The sequence below is a fragment of the Lycium ferocissimum genome, unplaced genomic scaffold (assembly GCF_029784015.1).
Source record: "Lycium ferocissimum isolate CSIRO_LF1 unplaced genomic scaffold, AGI_CSIRO_Lferr_CH_V1 ctg9506, whole genome shotgun sequence".
NCBI lineage: Eukaryota > Viridiplantae > Streptophyta > Magnoliopsida > Solanales > Solanaceae > Lycium > Lycium ferocissimum.
In genome coordinates, this window is record NW_026727751.1 from 27,488 (window position 1) to 53,107 (window position 25,620).

The 25,620-nt window shown below is 33.1% G+C and overlaps 1 protein-coding gene across 1 annotated transcript; it reads right to left on the reverse strand.

Moving 5' to 3' along the window:
* Positions 1–14,067: 14,067 nt before the first annotated feature.
* Positions 14,068–21,156, reverse strand: LOC132046119 (probable cellulose synthase A catalytic subunit 8 [UDP-forming]). The gene is given in 6 exon segments (XM_059436662.1): positions 14,068–14,892; positions 14,895–14,931; positions 15,467–15,817; positions 16,537–16,715; positions 19,009–19,111; positions 21,001–21,156. Coding segments are annotated over 6 exon segments (1,356 nt in total). The 5' UTR covers positions 21,142–21,156; the 3' UTR covers positions 14,068–14,347.
* Positions 21,157–25,620: the final 4,464 nt, after the last annotated feature.

Below are 25,620 nucleotides of genomic sequence, written 5' to 3' on the forward strand. Positions count from 1 at the left end.
TCATAGACTTTACACCATCTTCTTCTGAATTTGCTCAATTTTTTATACTTTTCTATCTTCCTCTCAGCTTTCTTCTTCATCCTTACAAGCACAAATCAGGAATACACTTATAAGAAGTTGTTACTTACTCTAAAAAGTTTAAATCGATTTTTCACGTTAAACACTTTGATATCAGATTTTGTAACTTTAAAGTGACCCAAAAAAAAAAAAAACAGAGAGAAAATATTTTTACAATTTAAGTAATCATACCTTGGTTGATAATTTGGCACTGCGGTTTTGTTGGTAGTAATAGGTTATAAAAGCACAAGCAGCTCTTCCTAAATAGAAAATAAACAAATTTTGTTGAGTATATCAGATCGAAGGCATCTATTTTTTCAGTCTCAATTTATGTGACACTTTTCGCTTTTCGAGTTTCAATCCATGTATTTCGATCAACATTTTAAAATGTACTTTTTCATCATATTGAGTATTGACATGAGAAGAAGCGCAACTTGTAATACTTTTCGTATAATTTTTGAATATATAAATTTTAATTTCAAAATATTGAATTAATCTAGTACAAGTTAGCTTCAAAGTCAAATTGACTTTTGGAAAACAAAAAAATGCCACACAAACATTTTAAACTATGTAAACTTCTATCAACATTTAATATGTATTTTTTCATCGTATTAATATAGAAGAAATGCAACTTGTAGTACTTTCCGTCTAATTTTTGAGTTAAAACAATAAAATGTAGCTACAAAGATTAACAAAATTGACTCTCGAAAAAATAAAAGATACCACATAAATTAGAGCGGAAGGAGTATAATTTATAAAATTAAAAGAAACATTCCTACCCTTGGATTCTTTGTAGCTTTGCCAACCATGAATCTTTTTTTTTTTTTGCTGGAATCTTATCCGTGAAAGCAACCATATGATGCGTTGATTAACCTTTTCTTCGTTTTCTTTCTCACCTTTACGTATGTTAGAATGACAAAAGCTTCACATAATAGGGGTTATTATAAGTAAATGAAAAATGTTTAGCGACCATTAATTAGTGGGGAATAGGGAGAGAATCAGTTATATGAAACATTAGAAAGAATAATACATAGGAATGAAATCCGTTCATGAATGGGTGAAATGTAGGAGTTATAATTATTAGATTTTGATGACATTAATTCTTACAATTGGATTAAATAGAGAAATATATTAGAAGAAAAGGTAACAAAAAATGGAGGAATAAGGAAGAAAAAGGCCAAAAAAAAGAAGAAAAAGGATAAATGTCATCCTTGGCTTTAGAGTCATGCCACATCACCTCCTTATCTAAAACTTTTATATTATATTATATATAGATAAAGAGACAGAAAAAGATGATGTGCTAAGACCTCCTATAACTTAAAAAACTATTTATCTTTTTTTCCCCCCTTTTTTGAGCTTTTCCCCTTCATTTGTCTATTTTATTTCTTGCAATAGATTTCTAGTAAAATAATGTCCTTTCCCATTAACTCTATCATAAATTGATCTCATTTAATTTCTTCCTTATTAATTTCTCTTTTTAAATATTATTGATTTACAAGAAGAGGTGTAACGTAAAGGTTACACAATGACTACTTATATGACAATTCATATACTTAATATTGATTCTTTTTTTTTTTTTTTTAGTTACTCAAATGTTTATCACCCTCTTTCTGATCATCGAGCAATTCTCTCTCTTCGACAGATCCTTTGGCTGCCCTTTTTCTCCCCTGATTTGTTCTTTATCGTTTGTAATTTTGTTTGGCTTATAACGTTGTTACTTTGAATGTTATTTTGTTTAATTAATAATTCTCCTAATTTTCTTAATGTGTTAGTTTTTGTCTGATAATAATCTATTTTTCTCTTCTATTTCGCTGATTCGGTGAATGTATCTTCATTTACCCTATTTTATTTTATTTTTTTTGGTTATTCATTGATTTGTTGTTTTTGACCGATCATTTAGTATTTAATTGACATAGTTATCTTCTTTTTTTCATGTTTTTTTTTTAGACCTGGAAGGGGAGCTTCGTTTTATAATTGATCTTAATGAGTATGATTTTTCTTGAAATTAAAGCAGATTTATTAAGGTATTATATAATAGCTATCATTGATATCAATTGTCCTATATTTTTAATTGAAACAGTTATATACTTCTCATTTCCTCTATTTTGGAATGTATAAATATCATGAAATCTTTGGATTTTTCACGTATTTTACCGAAGTGTGTAAGTTTAGTTATCAGATAGTTGCTTAGGTAAGAACATCTATATTACTATATTATATAAGAGCAAATGTGAGGACTTTTGTAGTCCTCACAATAATTTCCCAATTTTTTAAAAACTTTTTAATTAATTACTTTTATGTCCTAATTTTATTTATTTAAGTCAATTTTTTTGTTTTTTGTTTTTAAAGTCTACTTTTCAAAAGCTATCGAACCTGGGGACTTTTGTAGTCCTCACAATAATTTTTAAATTTTTTAAAAACTTTTTAATTAATTACTTTTAGGTCCTAATCTTATTTATTTAAGTCAATTTTTTTGTTTTTGTTTTTAAAGTCTACTTTTCAAAAGCTATCGAACCTCTACCTCATTTTTCACGTTCTTTGATTTTTACGATTGGTGCTCGATATCCGCATTTGAGCCCAATTAATTCGGATATTCGTCGCCATCCGCGCTTTATTCGGGGGGGAGCGCTTCCTCAAGATTTTTTCCATATCCATGTTTAATCACGATTAAGAGAGGAGAACTCATCCGCACAAGTTAAATTATGTATTTGTCTTAAAAGTTCATTAATTATGTATAGATTATTTATTTAGAACTAAAATAACTTCGAGAAAATTAGGATACATAAGTTATAATGTCAAATTTCGGGTTCCAAATTTGATTTGAATTAAATAATTTCATCAAAAATGGAAGTTAAAATATTAAAGGAGTGGAATGAAAATTTTGCTTTCATATAACTACCCACTTCGCGGACTGCTCTGATGGATATATTGTTGTTGTTGTTGTTGTTGCACACTTATACTAACACAAATATATGGGAAAATTTCATAAATGACTACTATTTGGGGTTTTTTTTCTTTTTTCGCATAGCTACAGTTTAGCTATTTACTTTTCGTGGCAAACATATAGCTAAACTAAGCGCTTGTTTCATGTTGTATTCGTTATTAAGTGTCACTGTATTCATGAATACGCTTATTAAATTTTGCTAAAATCGTGGGATGAAATCTCTAAACAAGGCAAACTAAGTAAAATCTTCCTAGAATCACTCTCAATGACACAGCCAAAATATCACACGATTCTTTTCGATTACAATTACTCAAATTCAAATTCAAAAAATAATATTCAAAAACGAAAAAACGAGCTTAACCTCCTAACAAGTAAATTCAATTCAAACATCTAGAATACGTTCGAATACAATCTCAAAAATCAATTTCGATTTTAATTTAGATTGTCGCAATCGAATCTACGTTGTTCGTATGAGTTTCTACGTTTTTTTGGAGTTGTTCTATACAAAATTGCTTGGACTAATTCGAATTTCGAAGGTAAATAATAGTTCGGTTGATGTTCATGATACAACGAGTAGTTTTGCATTGAAGTTGTTGATAATCATTAGCATTTTGAATTAAAAAAAAAATGTCTACCATACGGCGATAATTCGACATTCGGGATTTGGAACGATGAGAATCGTTATGTGAATTACACAATCGTTGCAATAGTTTTCAAAGATTATGCCTCATATGAGAATGTAGTTGATGTAATAGCGAAACAGGTAGGAATAGATACAAGTAACAAAACAATTAATATCAAATACATGATCGAAGGTGATTCTATGCCGCTTGAAATACACAATGACATGAGTGTCGGGAGTGTATGTTGAACGAAGAAAGATAGTAGGCGGTTTGGGATGTATCCTTTGTGTATTACCACAACCGATAAGTTGAGTGAATACAATGTGTCTAGTGAAAGTGTAGTTGAAGGTGACATACCGCAATTAGAATACAATCGCCAATTACAAGTTATGAATACGGATGATGCGACGAAATGGCATCGTCAACTTAAGTCGCAAATAGTTGTGTATAATGATTTGATCATTTCAAATCATAATCACAAGGAGATCATGGTAAATCGGTATACAATGACAAGGATACTTTGAAGGTCATGTGATGAAAAAATATGCAATTGACAATAGGTTTGATTCCGTACGTAGAGAGATCAAATTCTATAAGGTATGCTTGTTAAACTGTTTATTATTTATTTGTATATATAACAATAAAATTGTATATTTTTTCATTAAGTGATGTGTATTTAACAAGTTGATATTTCTTACATATATCGACTATCTAGTTTAAATTGGTATATGAAATTGTATTCAATTTTTTGCTTAATGATTTGATATGTGTGACAATCGAATGTATAAGTATACAATTGCGGATTTGCGACTACACCATTGTATGTATATCGAACAATGTGATTGGAAAATGAAAACTTCAAGCATTAACAAATCCGCAATGTTCAAAGTTAGAGAGTTTGTGGACAAACATACATGTCCATTAAAGGATAAGGTGTATTCTTGTATTCAAGCAAGTAGTGGTTTTATAGCAGGCATTATTAAACCAAAGTTAACAAATCACAAGAGGAAGTATACGCCAAAGGATATAGTAGATGATGTGAAAAATGAAATTGGTGTGGATGTGAATTACATGAAGGCTTATCGTGCTAAAGAAAAGGCTATGATCGAGTTGAGGGAGAGCCAGATGCTGAAGTTACGGATATGTATACATCTTGGATAAAACGTATCCGAGGTTCTCATATAAGAATGCAAAAATCCCCCGAAAATGAGTTCTTATATCTGTTTATAGCATTATATGCCTTTATAAAAGGGTTCGACTATTGTCGACCAATAGTGGTTGTAGACGGGAGCCACCTAAACAAGAATACAATGGCACCTTTGTTTCGGCGAGCACTTTGGATGGTGCGAGTAATTCGTATACAAATGTCTTGTTTTTTGCATACAATGAATACAATGGAGTAAAAATCGGTAACCTTTTGCTTTTCTCAATTGAATTTGTAGGTAATATCCGCCTCTAGCATATGGCGTGATCGATTAGAACGATAAGTCTTGGTCATGGTTCTTTCAACGGTTCAAGGAAGCATATGGGCTAAGGGATAACATGTGTATTGTATCTGATAGACATGAAAGCATCATCAAGGTTGTTGCTAGAATTTATCCTACTATTCCGCATTTAGCATGCATATGGCATCTTTGGAAAATGTTTATAATAACTATAGGAAGAGTCATGAAGTGTTGAGTGGTGTATACTATAAAATGGCAAAAGCATACACACGAGAATGACTTTGATATGCTAATGGGAAAAGTTGAGAAAGAGGATATTCGGGTGAAGGAGTACTTGGATTCGATGGGAAGGGCAAAGTGGGCTAGGCTTTATTGTCCGATTTAACCGAGCATGGACATTAACATCAAATATTGCTGAGTCCATTAATGCGGCACTCGTATGCACAGAGAATTACCAATATATGATTTTACGGAGGAAGTTAGGTTGATGTATGGACGATGGAATTGCACAAACCGACAAAATGGTTCGTATACATTCACAACGCTTGGGAAAAAATTTCAAGAATTGCTGACCATTAATGAGCATAAATCTACGCGCATGAAAGTTTGTTTTCGTGCATTTGTATACGTATTTTTTTCATTGCTTATATTTCATCTTTATGATTCTTATACATAAGTATATTTCTTACAAAAAAATTATATATTGATATGGCATATTATGTTTGTAATAAAAACTTGATGTGAATCTGTTTGTATATTGTTGCATAGGTAATTCCATCAACGAATACTTACACACCGTAATTGATGAAGGGGAGAGTTTCATTGTGTGTATTGAAAAGAAAACTTAGTTGCAAAATGTTCCAAGTCGATGAGATGCCACTCGCCCCCATGCTTGGGCTGTTCTTAAGATGAAAAATCTCACCGTCGACGGCCCATCGCTCAAACTTGTACAAACCGGAAAATGTGATGAAGACTTATGATGTCCCAATTTATCCGTTACCGGATCGAGTGAGTGGAATGTCCCCGTATACATTTCGAAGAAGTAGTGTTGCCACCGAGGTACAAAAGACCGCATGGAAGGCCAAAAGAAGCGTGATAAGTCTTTATCCGAATGGTTTTCAAATACACGTACAAACTCGTGCGGTAGATGTGGACATACGCAGGACACGATAGGCGCTCTTGCGGGAATGAGCCTAAAAGAAAGTAGTTGTTGTTTGCTTAGTAATTTGTTCTGTTTTTCTGGTTTCTATATTGAACCACGTCGACTTTAAAGCGTCATGATATTTTCAATTTATTAGTTCTTATTATTCGTTTTTCTTTGTTGATATTGGATGATTGAAAATCATTTTTTGCGCGGCATTTTTGATGAATGATTCATTGCATAACTTTTGTTGATATTGGATGATTGAAAATCATTTTTTTGCGCGGCTGAAAGATTCTTGGATTCAGTGGGAAGGGCAAAGTGGGCCAGGCTTTATTGTGCTTAACCGAGCAATGGACATTAACATCTTCTTTTAATGGGGTGGGCAAACTTCGTATACATTCACAACGCTTGGGAAAAAAATCAAGAGTTATGCGAAGGTTTGTTTTTCGTGCATCCGTATACGTAATTATCATTTCAAGCTTATACATAAGTATATTTACAAAAAAAATTATATATTGACCCGGCGTATTATGTTTGTAGTCGACGTTCCATTGTATAAGTTGCATAGGTAATTCCATCACCGAATACTTTTTAATGGTGCAAACATTGTGTGTATTTATGCGGCAAAATGTTCCAAGTCCGGCATAAACTTTTCGAATGAATTATCAAAGTTATGAAGACTTATGAACCCAATTTATCCGTTGGTCGATCGAGTGAGCGGAATGTCCCCGCATACTTAGTGTTTACCCCAGGTACAAAAGACCGCCCGGAAGGCCCGTTGATAAGTCTTTACGAATGGTTTTCAAATAAGGCATAAGTATCGCAGAATGAGCCTAAAAGAAAGTAGTTTTGTTTTCTTAGTAATTTGTTCCGTTTGTCTCGTTTGCCGTTGTATAGCTTTAAATTTAAACTTGCCTTATTTGTTTTGATGAATGATTCGTTCTTTTGTTGATTTTTTAAAATTTTTCAAGGCCGAGTGCCCTCTCTCCGGCGGGGGCATACTTTTAATGGGCAAACTTTTATGCTGACCGCATAACTTTGTGAAGGAACCTATGGGTTTATGCGAAGGGCAAAATTTAAAGATTTCAAATATGTAGGGCAAAATTTAAAGACCACCCCTATAAACGAGGCATAGCGAAATTTAAACTTGCCTTGCGAATTTTTTTTAAAATTTTGACTGCGCCCATTGAAAATAAAGGAACTCTCTATGAATAACTTGCAATATTTCCGCTGTATTATATTGGATGTATACGTGACCGGTATACTTTGTATTTTATGTATGTGTCTGTTTCAAAATCAGAAACCAATTGCATCATGTTCGGTTCATCAAATTCTTAATTCGGTAGACAAGTAATCGTAGATAGTAGAATAAGCCGTATGCATTCATTGGCCGATATACTGTTATGTTTTAATTATGTATACATTAGTGTTATATTTCCGAATACGTATATGTATTCAAGTTTAAAAAGTTAATTCGTATACATTCAAATATCCGGATACAAAGAATGGCCAAATTTTAACAAAGCGTAAATGATGGCATCCCATAAGTGAATAACTCAACAATGTAAAAAAACTAATTCCATCCGTAACAATTCTAAGTACAACTCGTATTATCTTTGATTATTATTTTAACATCTCTATATACGGCAAATGGCCAATGATTGAATCGACAAATGTAAAACAATGGCATCCCATAATGATTAACTCAACAATGTAAGAACATTTAATTGTATTCATCAAAAAAATAAATCGTATATTGTGAATTCATACTAACAATCGCCATTTTGACAGCAAAAACTCCCTTACAAAAACATAAAGATAATGTTTTCCCTAGAAACATCATAATCTCATTTTGAACCACACAACTACAAACTAATTAACTCGTGATTTTTTCAACTTGATCAAAATCTATCTTTGGTCTAACTGGCTTCGGAGGTGCCTCATTATCGCTTTCGGCATTTGCTTCCATCTTCCTTTTAGCGTAATCCCACAAAAGAGCACCATATCTCGTACGAACTAACCCCGCATCAAGGTCTCCATGTGGAATACCTTCTCCTCGACTCAAATACTCCGCATATGCAAGAACATACATTCCACAATCCCGCACGAAAGAAAGAAACAAAAATTGTATTTAAATGATGTATTATCCTCATATATGTCAGTTTTAAAAATCCAAAATTTGACGTACATGCTTCCAGACTACTCGTTGTGGCAAATTGTCAACAAACACGACGTCAAATTTGTCGGCCAGTGCTTTGTCTTTGTACTAGTGGTTATAATTCCAATCAACTCCTCGCTTGACCGGTAGAAGTCCGTTAAATGTAAATACAAGGGCAATAGATTGGCGAGTTTGTCTATTTCGTATCTACCGTTATCATGACCCACCGCCGGTACGAGTCATATATATATATACGTCCGTCAAGGAATGAAAGGACTGCCAATGTTCAATGGTTTTTTTCTTTAATGTTGTCGGGATGAATACATAGTCAACCAAATGCCACGGGACGATGCAATGTAACCGGTGGCCTTTAACGTATTCACATAAAACATCTTCTTGTTTTCCAACACTTATGGCAATATCCGGTCAAGATAGCCTTTGTGAATAGCATCAATTTTGGTATTGAAAACACGATCTAAGTGGTAAACTTGTATGTGCTATTTGTATCATATTTGGCTTTTTTCGGAAGTAGTAAAACATGACATCAAGATCTTCGCAATAAAAACGAACAAAAACATTTAATATTTAAATCACAAAGCAATATAATGTATGTGAAAAGAAGGTAAATCACACCTCGTCATTCCACATATGACCCTTCATTGATAAAAGGTAGAACCAATTTTTGTCGTCGATTTTCTTAATACCACAATCCATGGATGTTGACGTCATGTTGCCTTACCCTTTTAGTGGTCCTCTTTGTTCTTTCTATAAAATACACACAAAATATATATCAAAACATTATTGAAACTATGTCTATACAACAAGTACATACGATAGATCAACTAACTTACTATTTATTATGCCTAACAAGCGACCCCTCTTTTACCCATTTTGAGAATTCACCCGAACGGCTTGGCATCATGTCGCCCGTGATGCAATTATGCTCAAATGGGTGTTTTTTGTCAAATATCTTAGTCAGCTTAACTGAACTGCCTGCTTGAATACGAACGAGTTGAATACAATCTTTAATCACATTAACTACAAGCGAGTGGAATACAATCTAAAAAAAAAAAAAAAAAAAAGTCATAATGCTTACCGAAGCCGACCCAAAATTTGTCATGGAAGGAGACATTTGCAAAGGTCCGGACGCCTCTCTTTACGCAAAGTCATGACAATTTTTGTTATAGTATTTCGTGTTGGAAGGAATTCATCCGCCATTTCATACCGAGGGATGAGCTCCGGTTCCTACCAACATGAATACCCTCAAACTCAACAACGACATTGTGCGGGCGTCACTTGATTAGAATCATCGCACGGCACAAAATGAAGAAGATACACCTTGCACAATATTATTATGAACTAATATGTTGCTTCCTTCGTTGATAGGTATGGCGGCGGGAGTAACAACGATAACATCGAAATTTGTCTTGATAGGGATTTGTGATCCAAAAGGCTATAAACAAACATATGACAAATTTTAATCGTAATAAAATGTATTTATCATATAACAAAATTTCAACGAAGAGTTGAATAAACTATTAAATGTAGTACCTCACGGTTCGACATAATCTCCCAAAATGTCACCTCGGTCCCTCGAATTTCCGTGTTGAATCCCTTAATGTATCACCGTAGAATTAACCTCGTTCACACCAACATCTCCCACTAGGCCCTAAAATGGAAAGGCAAAAATCAATAAATTTAGTAATGAACAAGCATTACACAACCTGCTCAGATGTGTATATAAGACTTTCAAGTATCTGTATACTGAACTGAGATATGAATACAGTCGTTTATATTTATGAATACAGTCTGATAAATATGAATACAATCACTTAACTGTATCATAAAAAATGGAAGTATGAAGATAAGTTTAAACATAAATACAATGTTATGTTTATGAATACAATATGTTAAAATATGAATGCAATCACTTAACTGTATCATAAAATGAAAGTCCGAATATAATTGAAAACATGCATACATGTTTGGATACAACAAGTATTTTGGATATAGTCAAGTATTTTGGATACGAAAAAAAGATACATCAAGTATTTTGAATACGAGAAATAGATTGATACAGTGCAACTCATCGATACCGTGTTGAAAACGAGCCGTATAACTCGTTTTGTATCGGTGATTTATTGTGTATTCCATTATCATGTTCCGAAATGTAGATTCTCCGGCAAAGCCTCCTTAAAGAAAAAAAAAGATCATTTATGTAAAGATTATTTCAATTGAAAATATTCAAATTGTTTTTGTTTTACCTTTTCTAATCCTTATTCCCTTTAATTGCTTCAATAGCTTGAAGAATCGTTGTCAAGTTGTCATTGATCAATTTGTGGAGAACATTGAACTCATACTTCACCTAAAAATATTGAAGAAAATCAAATATAGGAGAGACACATTAACTCCTTGAACTCATCCTTCAACTAAAAGCTATAAATTACACTCACCGACTTCTTAAATTCATCAATTTCTTGCCTCATGAGACACAACTCGTCTTGTTTGGTAGATGTCGGGAACCTGGACGACGATGGGGTATTTACATGCACTTGTTCATTCCCAATTGGAGAAGCCGACTTTGTTGTTTGTACAATAGGCATCTTCCTACGGGGAGCAATGTTGGAAATTGGAATTGTTTCGGGTTGCGGTCGCTTTCTTTGATGATGAAGTCCCGACGGACATCCGCCTACGTTTCTTAGACGGTGGAGATTCGATTGAACAACTCCCTTTTGATGTGTGTCGTTACGGGGTGGTGTAGAAGCAAAATCATCATCATCAAGGACGGGGACAAAGTGGTACTTCGGTACACCATTGACAAGCTGGGGCAATTGAAGACAAGCAAGCTCATTGACCGTCGGGACTATGTTGGCAAAAATACGCATTTCCTAATCAACATTTTAATACGCTATTCGAACTTGTATCAAAATACAACATATAAGTAGTCAAGTATACGGGTATGAATTATATGCTACGGTCAAAATGCCGGTGTATACAAGAATTGTACCGCAAATTTATGAATACAACAAGAAAAAGCAACATATACTACGTTGAAATATAAAGTTGATACATCGTGTCTTTGATCGCATTGTATCAAAATAATATCAGAAACAGTGTATCAAGTATATACTATAGTCAAAATGACATTGTATCCAAGAATTGTACTCGTTAGATTTATGAATACATCAAGAAAATGCAACATAGACTACAGTGAAGTATAAAGTTGATACACTGTGTCTTTGACTGCATTGTATCAAAATAAATATAAAAAACAGTGTATCAAGTATATACTATAGTCAAAATGACATTGTATCCAAGAATTAACATGATTTATGAATACATCAAGAAAATGCAACATAGACTACAGTGAAGTATAAAGTTGATACACTGTGTCTTTGACTGCATTGTATCAAAATAAATATTAAAAACAGTAGTTCCATATTTATGATTACAAGAAGAAAATATAATGCATTTATCAAAATATAAAATAAAGAAACAGTAAAATTTAAATACATGAAGGGAACTTATATAACAATGTTGAGTACAAGCATTTTACCGGGGTGTTATCTTCTTTAAACATGCCGTCCATCGGCTTCCTTAAAGCTTGGTTGACTTTCAATGGTCGTCCAATTCAAAGATTCGGGAATGTTGTTGCCGTCTTGACCGGCAAGAGTGGCGTCAACAAATGAACAACACTATAAAGCCAAACTTGCATAGCAAGTGGCATTCCATGGAGCCTATAAAACTTTTTCTCGAAGTCATCTTGTGAGTCATACTTTTAATCAACTCATTGAATGCTTTCTTACCCCACGGGTAATCCACGTATCTTCCGTACTCTACCAAATCAAAGTGTAGCCTTGGTATTTTTCGCATTCTTCTCATTGGACAAGATATAGGTATGAATGAAATAGAGGACAAAGAATCTTAACGGCATCAACATCATTGAGGCCCCAATTTTTATCTGTGAAGCATTCAATCAAATCTGCCTTTGAAGGCATTTTCTTAGAACCACCAAAATATGTGTCCAAAATCCTGATTTTACCCTTGCGGTTAACTTTAAAAGCATCTTCATCACCAACACACTTCAAACCAGTTATTATTGCAAATTCTCTAATAGAAAACCGCAATTCATTACCATTTATATCAATCAAAAAAGCATCAGGAGTACTTCCAATAAGTTCTCTCACCATGCAGCACCTCAACATTTGTGCTTGAACATCACAGTGTTGCATTTTGGTGAATACACCAAAGCAAGTTTCCCCAAATATTTTGTACTGCTTATCAGTTAGTTTGTCCTTGAGATCTTTAAATACTTCAACATTGGTGTAACAACTCATGTGCACCGAATGAGTAGGAGGATCTTTCAGAAAAAACTTACTCTGCATTATTCAGTTCAACAACAAGACAAAAACTCATTATGCAAAGAATGACAAATTTAAATACACTAATTGTATCCCGAAAGAAAAATAATGTATCTATTTAACTATACTACAACAACAAAATACAAATTCATTCTAAATGTATCCAAAGAAACAATGTATCTCGAATAAAGTAGTTATGTATACATTGCATTTTGTGTATACATAGTATTCAATTCTACAATGTATTCAATTCTACAAATTGTATTCAATACTTACCAAGACAAATGACAAATTGTATTCAATTCTACAAAAATGTATACAGGATACACAAGTAGACCGATATACGTATTAAATATAGAATACATACAACAATATATATTGTATTCAACACTAAAATGTGCAATCACAAAGTGTATCAAAATTAAAAACTAATAACAAATAAACATTGTATTCATAAATATGAAATAAATACAATACCTCCCCGTTTTTGAAGGAACATCTTCAACAACATTTTTTCCCTTGCTAACCGAAGAACCATCGATAACTTTTCTCCGCTTTTCAATACTTGGTAGGGATGCTTCGTATATCGATGAATCAATGACATCTTTTCGTTTGGTAGATTTTGAACCTTCATCTACCATTGTTTCCATACTTACCGGTCATGGCGCCTCTTAATACTACTCTCGCATCCATTCTAGCAACAAGAGCCCGTAATTTCTTCATCATTTTGAGTGATACACAAATCAAAAGATGGACCATCATCATAATGGTGCACATAATTGTGTATACCTCTAGTAACTCTCCGCATGGAGTGCTTTTCTCCGCCATTACACCAAAAAATCAAAGCAACATGTGTAGAAACCCTAACAAGAAACCCTAACAATGGCGTAAAATCAAATAATTGGAAGAATATATTTAACAAAATAAACAAAAATTTGTAAAAAAACTCCTAAATAACTTACCTAGAAATGCGCAAAGAAGAATTTAGGTAATGGAATCGGTGGAGGATCGTGTATAGATATAATGGAGAAAAAATCGGAAGAGATTGAGAGACAATGAGAGAGAAAATGGGTTGATGAGGGAAAAATATGAATACAAGCCTTATGTTGCGGTTGGTTTTTAATTTTAACCGTGTTTAAATGTTTTAGTTATGTACGTAATTGATATACACCTTTTAGTTATTTGGGATGTAATTAATTTAAAGTATATTATTTTGGTGTATCTGATTAGAAAGGAATAGGAGATGTTTTCAGGGGGTGTCAACGCCTTTAGGCTACTATATATGCTCTTGGATTCATTACTAGAACATTCATTAGTCCTGGCATTATGGGGCAATTCTGGGAATAAAACCTAAAACAGGGAGCAAATTTTGATCTTGGTGTCTCTTGTTTGATCTTGCATCGATGAGGAACTTTTACATGGCTAAATTCTGCACAAAATAAACTAAACTTCACATGGACAAAAAACAAGCACACACCCAAGTTCGGATGAAAAACATGAGAGATTACGTTGCTAGAGAGCATCTTGAACTCATTTTTGCATGGTTGATTACATCGATACTTCAGTCACCTTCAGGCTAGTTATTTGCTTTGCATGCAAAACTTGAGATTTTTTTCTAGCAATTGATACCACACGCCTGAACATCTGGTCCAGTAACTCTTGTAGTGAAGGGATCAATTCGCACCCATAGCAAAGAGAAAATGGAGGCCAGAAGAATAGACCACACGACCACGATGGTGGGTGTCCGGTTCTGACGACCCATGAGACCTTTGAGGAAGGGGTAAAGGTGAACAATCACCCAGAAAGCAAAGAATAATTTACCAAAGAGTGGACCCCATGATTGGTAACCACTGTTGATGGCATATGAGATGCCGGCTACAACTCCTACCAGGTTTACAATGAGGAGAGTAGTCGGGGGTATAAGAAGAGTTGTCCATTTGAACAAGTAGAGTTCGGCAAAGTCCCCATCTTCATCCGATGCCTTGGATGTGACAGTAAAGTTGGTATCAATACCGGCAAGCACTTTGAGCAACCCTTGGAAGACAGCAAACAGGTGAGCAGACACACCACCAATGACCCAAAACTGTTCATTTCTCCACCATTCATCAATTCCAACACCACTCCATCTCATCTCCAGAATACCAGTAGCAAAAATGGAAGAAAGAGAGATATAAACCAGATGCTAGCCAGGTTACTAATCTGCAAAAGAAGAATCAAGATTCCATAAACCTTGTGAAACGATATCTTGGCAAATGTAAACTAAATGTGATTTGATGAAATGCTATCCAGTTAGTTATGTTGGTATTCAGATTCTTTTCCAAGTTTAGAAACTACGCACAGTTTAAGGCCAGCTGACAGGTTACTTGAAGAACTCAAATTAAATAGGGGAATCATAGGTTATAGAAAATACAATACTCCCTCTGTTTCATTTTATGTGAAGGTGTGTTTGACTTGGCACGGAGCTTAAGAAAGACAGAATTTTAAAACTTATGGTCTTAAACATGTCATAACATTTTTGTGGCTATAGAATCATGTTATTAAGGGTAAAATGAAAAGTTCAAGGTTTAACTGTTCCCAGATAAAGAAAAGTGTCATTCTTTTCTTAACATGAAGAAAAAAGGGAAGTGTGTCACATAAACATGAGTACTAAATAACCTTGGATATGCAAAAGAAGCCAAGATATAACAAGCATGGTTTTCAAGTTGTGACAAGAATCTATAGATCCGAAGCTAACCTGAGGGATAATGAATTTCCCAGTAAGTAGACAGATAGCTGGAAGCGTGCAGTATATAAGAAGTGGAATGGCAGTGACTGGATAAATGGTGGTGTTGACATATGCGAATCTCTCCAGCCACTTCAACCGTCCACTGTATCCGTACCATATAGGACAATGCCTACTGAAAAGAATTTCCACTGAACCTAAAGCCCATCGAAGCACTTGGTTCAGACGATCTGAAAGATTAATAGGAGCTGACCCTTTGAAGGCGGGTCTCTTGGGCATACAGTAGATAGATCGCCAACCACGGGCATGCATCTTAAATCCAGTAAGAATATCCTCTGTGACAGAACCATAGATCCATCCAATCTGCACATATACGACGAAATTTAAGTATTCAAACACACTTATCCCATAGCAGTAACAACAATCATGGTCCAGTTAGAGTTTACAATAGGTAGTACCACAAATAAATTCTCGTGTTCAAACGTACCAAAACCGATGCATCTGGGAATTTAATGATCTAGAAGTAGCTACTTTCTTTAAGGGTCTATGCTGCAACTGATGGCTATAGATATGCAGCATGTCTCAGTTCCAGTAATCCATTTACCATATTATACAAGCAGTTAATATTCATTCTCGGAATAGACAAGCTTTTTCTTTCTTCTTTTTTTGATAAAGGGGAAAGCCAAGCTTTTCTCTCTTCTTTTTTTTTTTTTTTTTTTTTTTTTTTGACAATGGTAAACAAAGCCAAGCTTTTCTCATTTTCCTTTCACCAGATTGAAAGAAATGGAATATGATGTTCGATAAAAACACTAGACATTGGTCTTCTTCTTTTTTTTTTTTTTTTTTTCTGTAGAAGGTCAAACACCAAATAATAAGTCACCTCAAATTCAGTTAATACAGTTCCCCTGGCAATGATTGTCCATCTACAATTCCCCACCCATCCTAGAACTTTTTAAATGGTCCGCCTAATCCACACATGGTAAGCTCTTCCCTACCAATCCTAAATTTATCCCCCTTTTTTTTTTTTTTTTTTTTTTTTTTGGGTTGGAGGGGGGAGATCTGAACCTAGAACTCAGCATTACCATTCTGAGCTAACCTGATAACATTTGAGCCTCTTTCAAAAGGGTCTCCGGTGTAGTAGATTGAGGAACACCACCATTCTCCATGAGTGTCGAAGCAACAAAAACAGCCGATTGTCCAAATCTCTTCTCCAGGCTCATTTGTGACATGAGAAGTGACTTCTCATCGTCAAATCCAGCACCTGAGAGAGAGAGTGCGTGTGAGAAGTTAGCAAAAACTTCAAGAATATGTTGAACCACCACATAAACTCAAGGGACTTCAAGCATAAAGAAATAGGATAATCCTGTAAAGAACGAGTGCACAAGGAACATAAAGAGTACAAAAGTGTATTTTAATTCTCAAACTTAATAAAACACGAAACTGGTGTCTAACTGCCTAGGATGAGTTGCATTTCTTGCTTACAATTTTAGCATGCTAATCAAGGAGCAATTAAAAGCCCAACTCTTCACAAGCATTTACTTTTAAGAAGATGGGTTACATTTACAAAGATATTGCATACCAATTTTTTTCCTGTTTTATTAATTAGTAAGAAAAAAGTAGTGAGGGCAAGCAACAGAAATCACGTAAGTGTACACGTACCTAGAATACTTCTTGGCTTCTTGCAGTATGTGTGTCAATTAGCAGTTACAAATTTTACAAAAACATATTCAACAACAACAACAACCCAGTGAAATCCCACAACGTGGGGTCTGGGAGGGTAGAGTGTACGCAGACCTTACTCCTACCAAGGTAGGACGGCTGTTTCCGAAAGACCCTCGGCTCAATAGAAAGCATAAAAAGAGGTCAGATAAGGCCAAGAAATTCAAAGCGATATGGAGAATACCTATAGCAACACTATGGATTGAAGCACAATTGGTTGATTGACCTTTTGTTTATTATAAAGGTTAAGAGTACAATTGGGTTGATTAATCTTCTACAAGTTAGTCAACAGTGTAAAGAATTTCCATGTGCATCTCCTCTTTTCAACATGTCTCAACTTAGGTCCATTTTAAAAAGGTTAAGGAGAAATTTCCAAGCCTATCTATATTTCTCTTTGCAGGGGCAAGTCCAACACAATAGAAACGACAATTTTGTCTATATGTAACGGTTCTACAAGTTCAATTTTTGACTTCCTTTATTGGACAACGGCAAACCTGATTCCAGAAGGCAGGAGAAGACACACTGTTCACTCTTAAAGACAGCAAAATAATATAGGACAAAGTTCTCAGTGTTGATCAACCATTACCTGGTGTGTTCCGAGTACTCTACAAGTACTACTGACTAAAGATAGGGGTTATCTTCTATTTCCAGTTCAGAAGTAATTTCATAAAGAATATTTGAGGTAATACGAAGTAATGAACAACAATATGGAAAGAGAGGAATTCCAGGTGCTTTGAAGACTGTAGCAGTGAAGTATAGAAGATCAAATTGAACTGCATTAAGCTTTTTTGTTTTTGGTGCAAGCAGATTTATCTAGAGGATACTGAGTCCATAATAGATATCCTAGGTTCTTGTTAGAATTTCAGAAGTTTGGACCAGTTTTCTTATTCTGCTATGATGTAAATATGGTTTCAGTACAACCTATGTACTGATTTAGTCAAATACATACTAATGTTACATTCTCAAAAAAAAAAAAAAAAAAAAAAAAAGGAACAGGTCAAGCCACAACCCCACAACTCCCACAATCTCCTATATCAGACATCGCTTTTCCTAATGTCATAATATTATCGAAATCTATACTAAAGCTAACTTACTGAAATTTATTAGAAAATCGTCACGTATAAGTCGTTTTGAGTTCAGCATCAGAAGGTGATTTATTACCAAGAAATTTAACTTCAAAAGAAAAGTTGTTTGAGTTGAAATTTTTGTATATCCATGAAATGCTATCTAAAATTGCCTTAATGGCTTGAGAGGTCAACATGGAAAGTTGTTCTGTTAAGTGACTAGTAAAAGAACAAGAGGGAAATAAACTAGTTTGACTTGTGCATTTCAACCATTTGTCTATACCCCTCATTAGTCCTGTAAACAATTCTCTCCCCAATTTCTCTTTTTCCGATTCTCTCTCTCTCTCTAACAGATTCATTTGACAAGTAAAACTTGTAGCTTGAGAAAACCATCCAGGCATAATCAATCACCAAAAATTCTTCAAGTTAATTCTTGTTTGCAGTAGCTGTATGTTTAGTTGTAACATCTGCATTTCTCGATGCCATTCTAATACAATTTAATTACTTCACCAAAAATTCTCATGTTGCCAAATAGGATCTCTGAATGAAAGAAAACAAACAATAACAATACATAACTAATGTCCTTACTCATTAAAAAGCCCATGAATGTTGAGGTCATTTTCCCGAAGTTTTGGACCAGTGCTATACCAACCAACAACATGCTCCTTGGCTGATACAATTAAGTCAAAGTAAGTATGAACATTCAAACAAGTGATGGTACTTCTAAAAAATTCATGAATCACAAATCACGCAAGTAAAGAATAATGATACCGTTTATCCTTCGGAACATGGAAAACATAGACTCATGATAGTTATGGTCAAGAAACCAGATACTTGGAGATACTTGGATCCCTGTCATCCTCCTCAAAGGGCACTGCATGCAACAGCGGAAGATATTAGGTAAAATCACAAAGGTATAACAGATCCATCTTTGGGCTGCACCAACTCACTCTTCATTTAGTTAGAAGGAAAACATGGAAGATGGTAAAGTGTTACAGCCAGATGAACCCATATCAAGAAATAGCACAGGTTTCACAGTTACAATGTCATTCAATTAAGTATGAGTTTATATAGGCCGTCTAATTTATACTGCTATACATCTCCACAGAAAAGCTAGATGTCAGTCCTTTCCTCAAAATTCAGCAATTAACACTTAACTGTGTTAGTGACAAAAGTATGTTCCAAGTTTCTTAGTTCCATTCACTTCAGTAAGAATAATTTTGAGGAGTTGACAGGTATTTAGCCGTACACTTATCTTTCCCAAAGCAGCATAGATTTCCTCAATTTTCTGGAATATGATTTACAAAACAAAGCCACAGATTCATAAGCCTTTCATCATGAGTATTCTTTCCTTCCTTGACAAGCTTAACAAAGAGGCAAGAGCATCTTACAATAAAGTGACAAATCAAAAATCAATTCCTTCCTCCAGAAATGTACAATAATCATGTTAAACATTAAAACTAACAAAAATATCCACTTTAAATCTAACTCCCCTTCTGGACCCAAAAAACTTACTGCTTTTTTACAGCTCCAGCACTTTTTAGATACTATTCAAAACCATTTCTTTCTCTAAATTCTAAGCATACATCTAATCTTTTCAACATTGACCTCAAACAAATCTAGCCCTAGGGACAATTGAACAATATTTGGCTCGCTTCATTTCTTCCTTGATATATTCACCCAGAGATTGAGTGCAAAGACCTACTTCAAAGCAAGACGTTCAGTCATTATCTTAAAAAAAAAAAAAAAAAACACAAAGAAAAGAGCCCATTATCTATCAGAAACTTAGTTCAAATGAAACCCAACTTAACTTTTATTTTTGATCAGAAGACAAAAAGACAATATCAATCGACTAGTTGAGATCAGCTATATGATCTTCGTGACCATTCCACTCTACTCAGGTCAATTCCAACCAAATACAAAGGCAAGAACAAAAATCAACCTAATTAATCTCATAAATAACTGATTACTCCTACTATTTTACAATTTCTCAGCACATTAGATACCTATTCCCAGTTCCAATCTGAAATTTAGCTCATAAGAAACCTAACAAACTTTAATTCCATCAGAAGGCAAGAACAAAAGGCACAAAAGCAATCCAATTAATCCCTTAAATAAAGACAATTTGATTGCTTTACAATTTCCCAGCACATTAAATACCTATTCCCAGTTCCAATCTTAAAATTTAGCTCATAAGAAACCTAACAAACTTTAAATTCCATCAAAAGCTAATAGAATTTTTTTAAGAGAAATCCCTTAAATAAAGGTGCTATTTTACAATTTCCCGGCACATTAGATACCCATTCCCAGTTCCAATCTTCAATTTAGCTCATACATCACCTAACAAACTTTAAATTCCATTAAAAAAAAAAAACTCAAAACCTTATTTAGAAAAATTTGAATATATGTATCATAAGTTTATAACCATCGAGTAGTGAAGAACAAATACACGTGTACTAAATAAAATAGGGGGTGATCATTTGTAACTTTCATTAAACAATGTAACTTACATTTTGTCAACACACATAACGACAAATCGCCTCAGCTCTACGGGACAATTCAACAACAACAACAACAACATTTTAAGACGATAATTCCCAACAAAGTGGGGTGTGGGGATTTTAGAGTAAACCTACTTCAAAGCAAGACGTTCAGTCTTTAGCTCTACCTTTCCATCAAAAAGCAAAATAACAAAAAAATAAAACTCAAAACCCTATGAAGCATAAATTGAACAGATCTGAATAGGGTTTGTAACTATGATACCTGCATAGCTATTAGTAACATCAACAATGCCTTTAAATGAAGTTCCAAGCAAAACTCCAACAACAAGTTCCTTGTATCTCTTGCAACTCTATTGTAATGGTCTACAATACTCAATAGTACAAGTGGATGTACTATCACCATTTCGATTGGTTTCGAAGATACAAGGAAACATATTGTAGCTTAATTGTAAATTGATTGCTAATTTACAATTTCCAACCCATTAGATACCTATTCCAGTTCCAATCTTAATTTGGCCATGACATTACAAACTTTTTCCATCAAAAAAAAAGGCAAAAAAAAAAAAAAAAAATTTTTTTCATTTTTATTTGAAAATCATAAGTTTTAACCATGAAGAACAAAACCTAAACAAAATCATGTTTATAACATTTTTTTTTTTAACATAACTGAGAAACTTTTTAATTAAACATTTTTCAAAATAAACCTAACAAACTTAATTTCAATGAAAAAGCTCACCAAAAAAAAAAAAAAAAAAAACCCCTCAAAACCCCCATTAAGCAAAATTTGGATAGATCTGAAAAGGGTTTGTAACTATAATACCAGCATAGCTATTAGTAACACTTAAAAATGCCTTTAATTTTAGCTCATAAGAAACCTAACAAACTTTAATTTTAAATTTTTTCTTAATTTTTATTTTACAATTTCCCAGCACACTAGGTACAAACTATTAATTTCCATTAAAATTTAGAACAAAGAACAAAAACAAGCTTTAAATTCCATAAATAAAGGCAAATTGATTGCTATTATACAATTTCCCAGCACATTAGATACCTATTCACAGTTCCAATCATAAATTAGCTCATACATAACCTAACAAACCCTAAATTCCCTCAAAAAAGATAAATAAATCAAATACGAAGCAGCAAGATTCAACACACATTTTTGAAAATCAACGTTTAGATACCTCCAAACCTGTTTCCTTCATTTTTTTTTTTCAAATCATGAATTTAGAGAGAACGAGACCTAACAAACTTTAAATTCCATCAAAAGCTGATAGAAAGGAAAAGAGAGAGAGAGAGAGAGAGCGAGAGAGAGAAATCCATTTCTACGGTACGATTTCATAGCACATTAATTACGTACTCACAGTTCCTATCATAAATTAGCTCATACAAACCCTAACAAACTTTAAATTCCATCAAAAGCTAATAGAAAATAAATAAATAAATAAATAAATGCAAATTCATCACTATTTGAAATTTTAGATACCATTCAATTACGTCATAAATTAACTCATACAAACCCTAAAAAAAATTTAATTCAAAATTCCATTAAAAACGCTTAAATAAAGGCAAATTTATTGCTATTTTACAATTTCCCAGCACAATAGGTATCTATTCCCAGTTCAAATCATAAATTAGGTCATACAAACCCTAAAAAAACTTCAAAATTCCATCAAAAAGACCATATATATATATATATATATATATATATAAAAAAACGAAGCAAAATTGACATTTTCCGAGCACATTAGATACCTATTCACAGTTCAAATCATAAATTAGCTCATACATAACCTAACAAACCCTAAATTCCATCAAAAAGCAAAATAAATAAAAATTAACAATTTCACAGCACATTCGTTACGTAATCACAGTTCCAATCATAAATTAGCTCATACAAACCCTAAAAAACTTCAAAATTCCATCAAAACGCAAAATAAATAAAAATTAACTCAAAACGGAGCAAAATCGACATTTTCCGAGCACATTAGATACCTATTCACAGTTCAATCAGAATTTCATAATTTTTGTTGAGCGATTTGATGAAATCTGAAAGTGAAAATCAAACTTGTTCTCGAAATTGAAAACCTCTTTTTGCCAAACACGCCGTTAATATATGCTGATTTTTGATTTTGATTTTGAGAGATAATAAATGGGCTTGGGCCCACCCCAGGCCCTTAAATTTAACCGAAACTGAACATGGGTGATTTGCGCTTCTTCCCCTTTTTGTCCTTCTCATTCAGGGTCTTTCTGAAAAGTTACTCAGATCGCTGGCACCATTTTTCTTTTTTCGGTTAAAGGAATGATATTATTCTTATTTAAAAATAAATTAATAAATTTTGCTTTTATGTTTATAAACAATTTATAAAGTGTAATCCCACTTGTTTTTGGGGGTTGAAGATGTACGGTTGAAATAATAGTTTACGTTAAGATCTCCAAAAAGTTTATAGAAATAGCCAAACTTAAGGGTTGTACTTTTAACCTTACCTTTTAGTTTTCAATTTCAAGTTTACATTAAGGAAGATGCAGATCCTTTTTTTCTCCCCTTTTAGTGTGTTAGTTTCACAATATTGATCATATATGTATTATTATTATTATTATTATATATATATCTCTTGAGTGTATTAGAGTAATAATTTTAGCAAGCACATTTTCTTGCATCTCTATATAAAGCTTTGCAATCATGCATACCTTAATATTACAAGTGAATGTACTGTGGCACTTTTAGATTGGTTTTGAAGATATTTGTTGTAATTTTATTACATTCCCTACAAACAGGAAAGGCACAGACAAGCAAGAAAAAACTTGTTCTCGAAATAGAGAGCAGTAAAATCTCTTTTTAGCCAAACACGCCGTTGATAGATGTTGATTTTGATTTTCATTTTGAAAGAGATAATAATGGAGCTCAAAGCCCATCTTTTCCCTAATGCTGAAGAAATTGCAGAACAATTTCAGAGTTCTTCGTTGGACTTATATTTAATTTTTTGTCACTAAATTCTGATAACTTTAATTTTTATCATGCGTAAAACACACAGGTTAAGAGGTTTGAACCCGGTTTATTCAGCCAAAATAAAATAAAAAATCGCAAGGCAAAGCTTTCGAAAAAATCATTAATGTAAACTTTCTAATAACTAAAAATGAATTTCAGCCAAAACAATTGTAAAGCATTAATAAAAGTTCAGTTTTTTCTTGAGTGGGAGTTCGACAAACATTTCAACCTGATAGTGAAAAAATTAAAGACCAACAAATTAGTGGACAAAATTACAGACAAAAGAAGAACAATCTGCGCAAAAAATTGGCCTTCAAATGACAGTCTTTAGTTTCATCACACTTCAAATTGTGCTTTAAACAAAGGTAATTTGTTCGCTTTGTGATTATTATGATTCCTTTTATGAACTAAATTCGATTTTTGAAGGATCATGAAAAGACCTACTCATTTGAACAAAAAATAAGACATAAAGATAGGAATAATGCAAATATTAGCTCATTGGACTAGTAAAAAGGAGAATAATCACAAGGATTTTGATTAAGTAAACCTTTAAGGCAAATAATATTTTAGCACAAATAAAAAATATTTTCCATATTACGATAGTTTCATCGCCTTCAGGTAAACTTACCTTTAGATAGTTCAAAATGAACCCAAAATTGAGAGAGAGAGAGAGAAAACCACGCAATTATTTGACTGAATATGTGATTGATTTTCTTAAATAGCCTTTTTCTTTGCCACTAGCACTCTGTCTATTTCTCTCTTTGGAAAGGATTTTAAAAGTATAGCCTAAATATATAGCGCTTGAAAGCAGGAGAAATTATTAACGTGTGTGTGTATTATGTAAGAAATGATATCTTTTGTTATATGTCTAGAAAATGTGCACATCATTCTATATTTAGAAACATGAGATGATTTAAAAAAAATTTTAATGTTTGTTTTTCAAATTTCGAAATCTTCTTAAAAAAATTTAATTTAGATAAAAATAAATAATTAAATCAGGAGAGTAATAGGTAGTTCAGTTTGTTCTAAAACTTTAGTTTGATCGTCTAAAGTTTTTCCATTACGATTTCAAGGAGCTTTTGCAAAGGTTACATAAATCACTGAAAATAACTGGAGCTCTTACCTTTTTTAATTAGTATTATTGTAACATATATAATTTCCTTCTAAAAATAAAAATATTTTAGATTAAGTTGTATATCATAAAGTACTGAGCAAAGAAGAATAGAAAACCTATGATGGTGATTAAACACATCGAACATACTTAATCAATTCAGTTTTATATGTTTCATTGCACATCGTCATGAAGATCTAGATATCCTTTTTTGTACACTTTTACTTTTTTGTTGTACGACTAATGAAAATAAAAAACTTTTACTATTTATTTGGCAATGTTGTAATGTTGCAAAACACCGACTACAATTCTTTAGTTGTCCAAGTGACTCATAGAAATTGATCTCAACAAGAATTTTCTAGCATGAACCAAGAAATGCAAGCTGAATTTCGGTTCATTATCAGAGTTCGCACTACAATACATGTGTTGGAGCATCATTATATAGATGCTGTTCATCATTGATAGAATCTTTTATATTTATCCTTTACGTCATTTATCTTCTAAAGCATGACATTATCCTTTAGTTTCTAGAGATCTTTTAGTTGAGAATAGTCTTCTGGGGAATAAAATGTATTTAAACTCATTCAAACATACAATAACATATTTTTCCATTTAAGCTCTTATAGCATGACCTTTAAAATCAATCTTCACATGAATATTAGATCATTTGTAAGAAGATGATTATTACTATAGAAATATTTAAATCAATTAAAGGAGGGAATATAGTAATACGTAGACCTTACTTACACTTAGTATTGTATGTCGCTGATGTTTGGATAGAT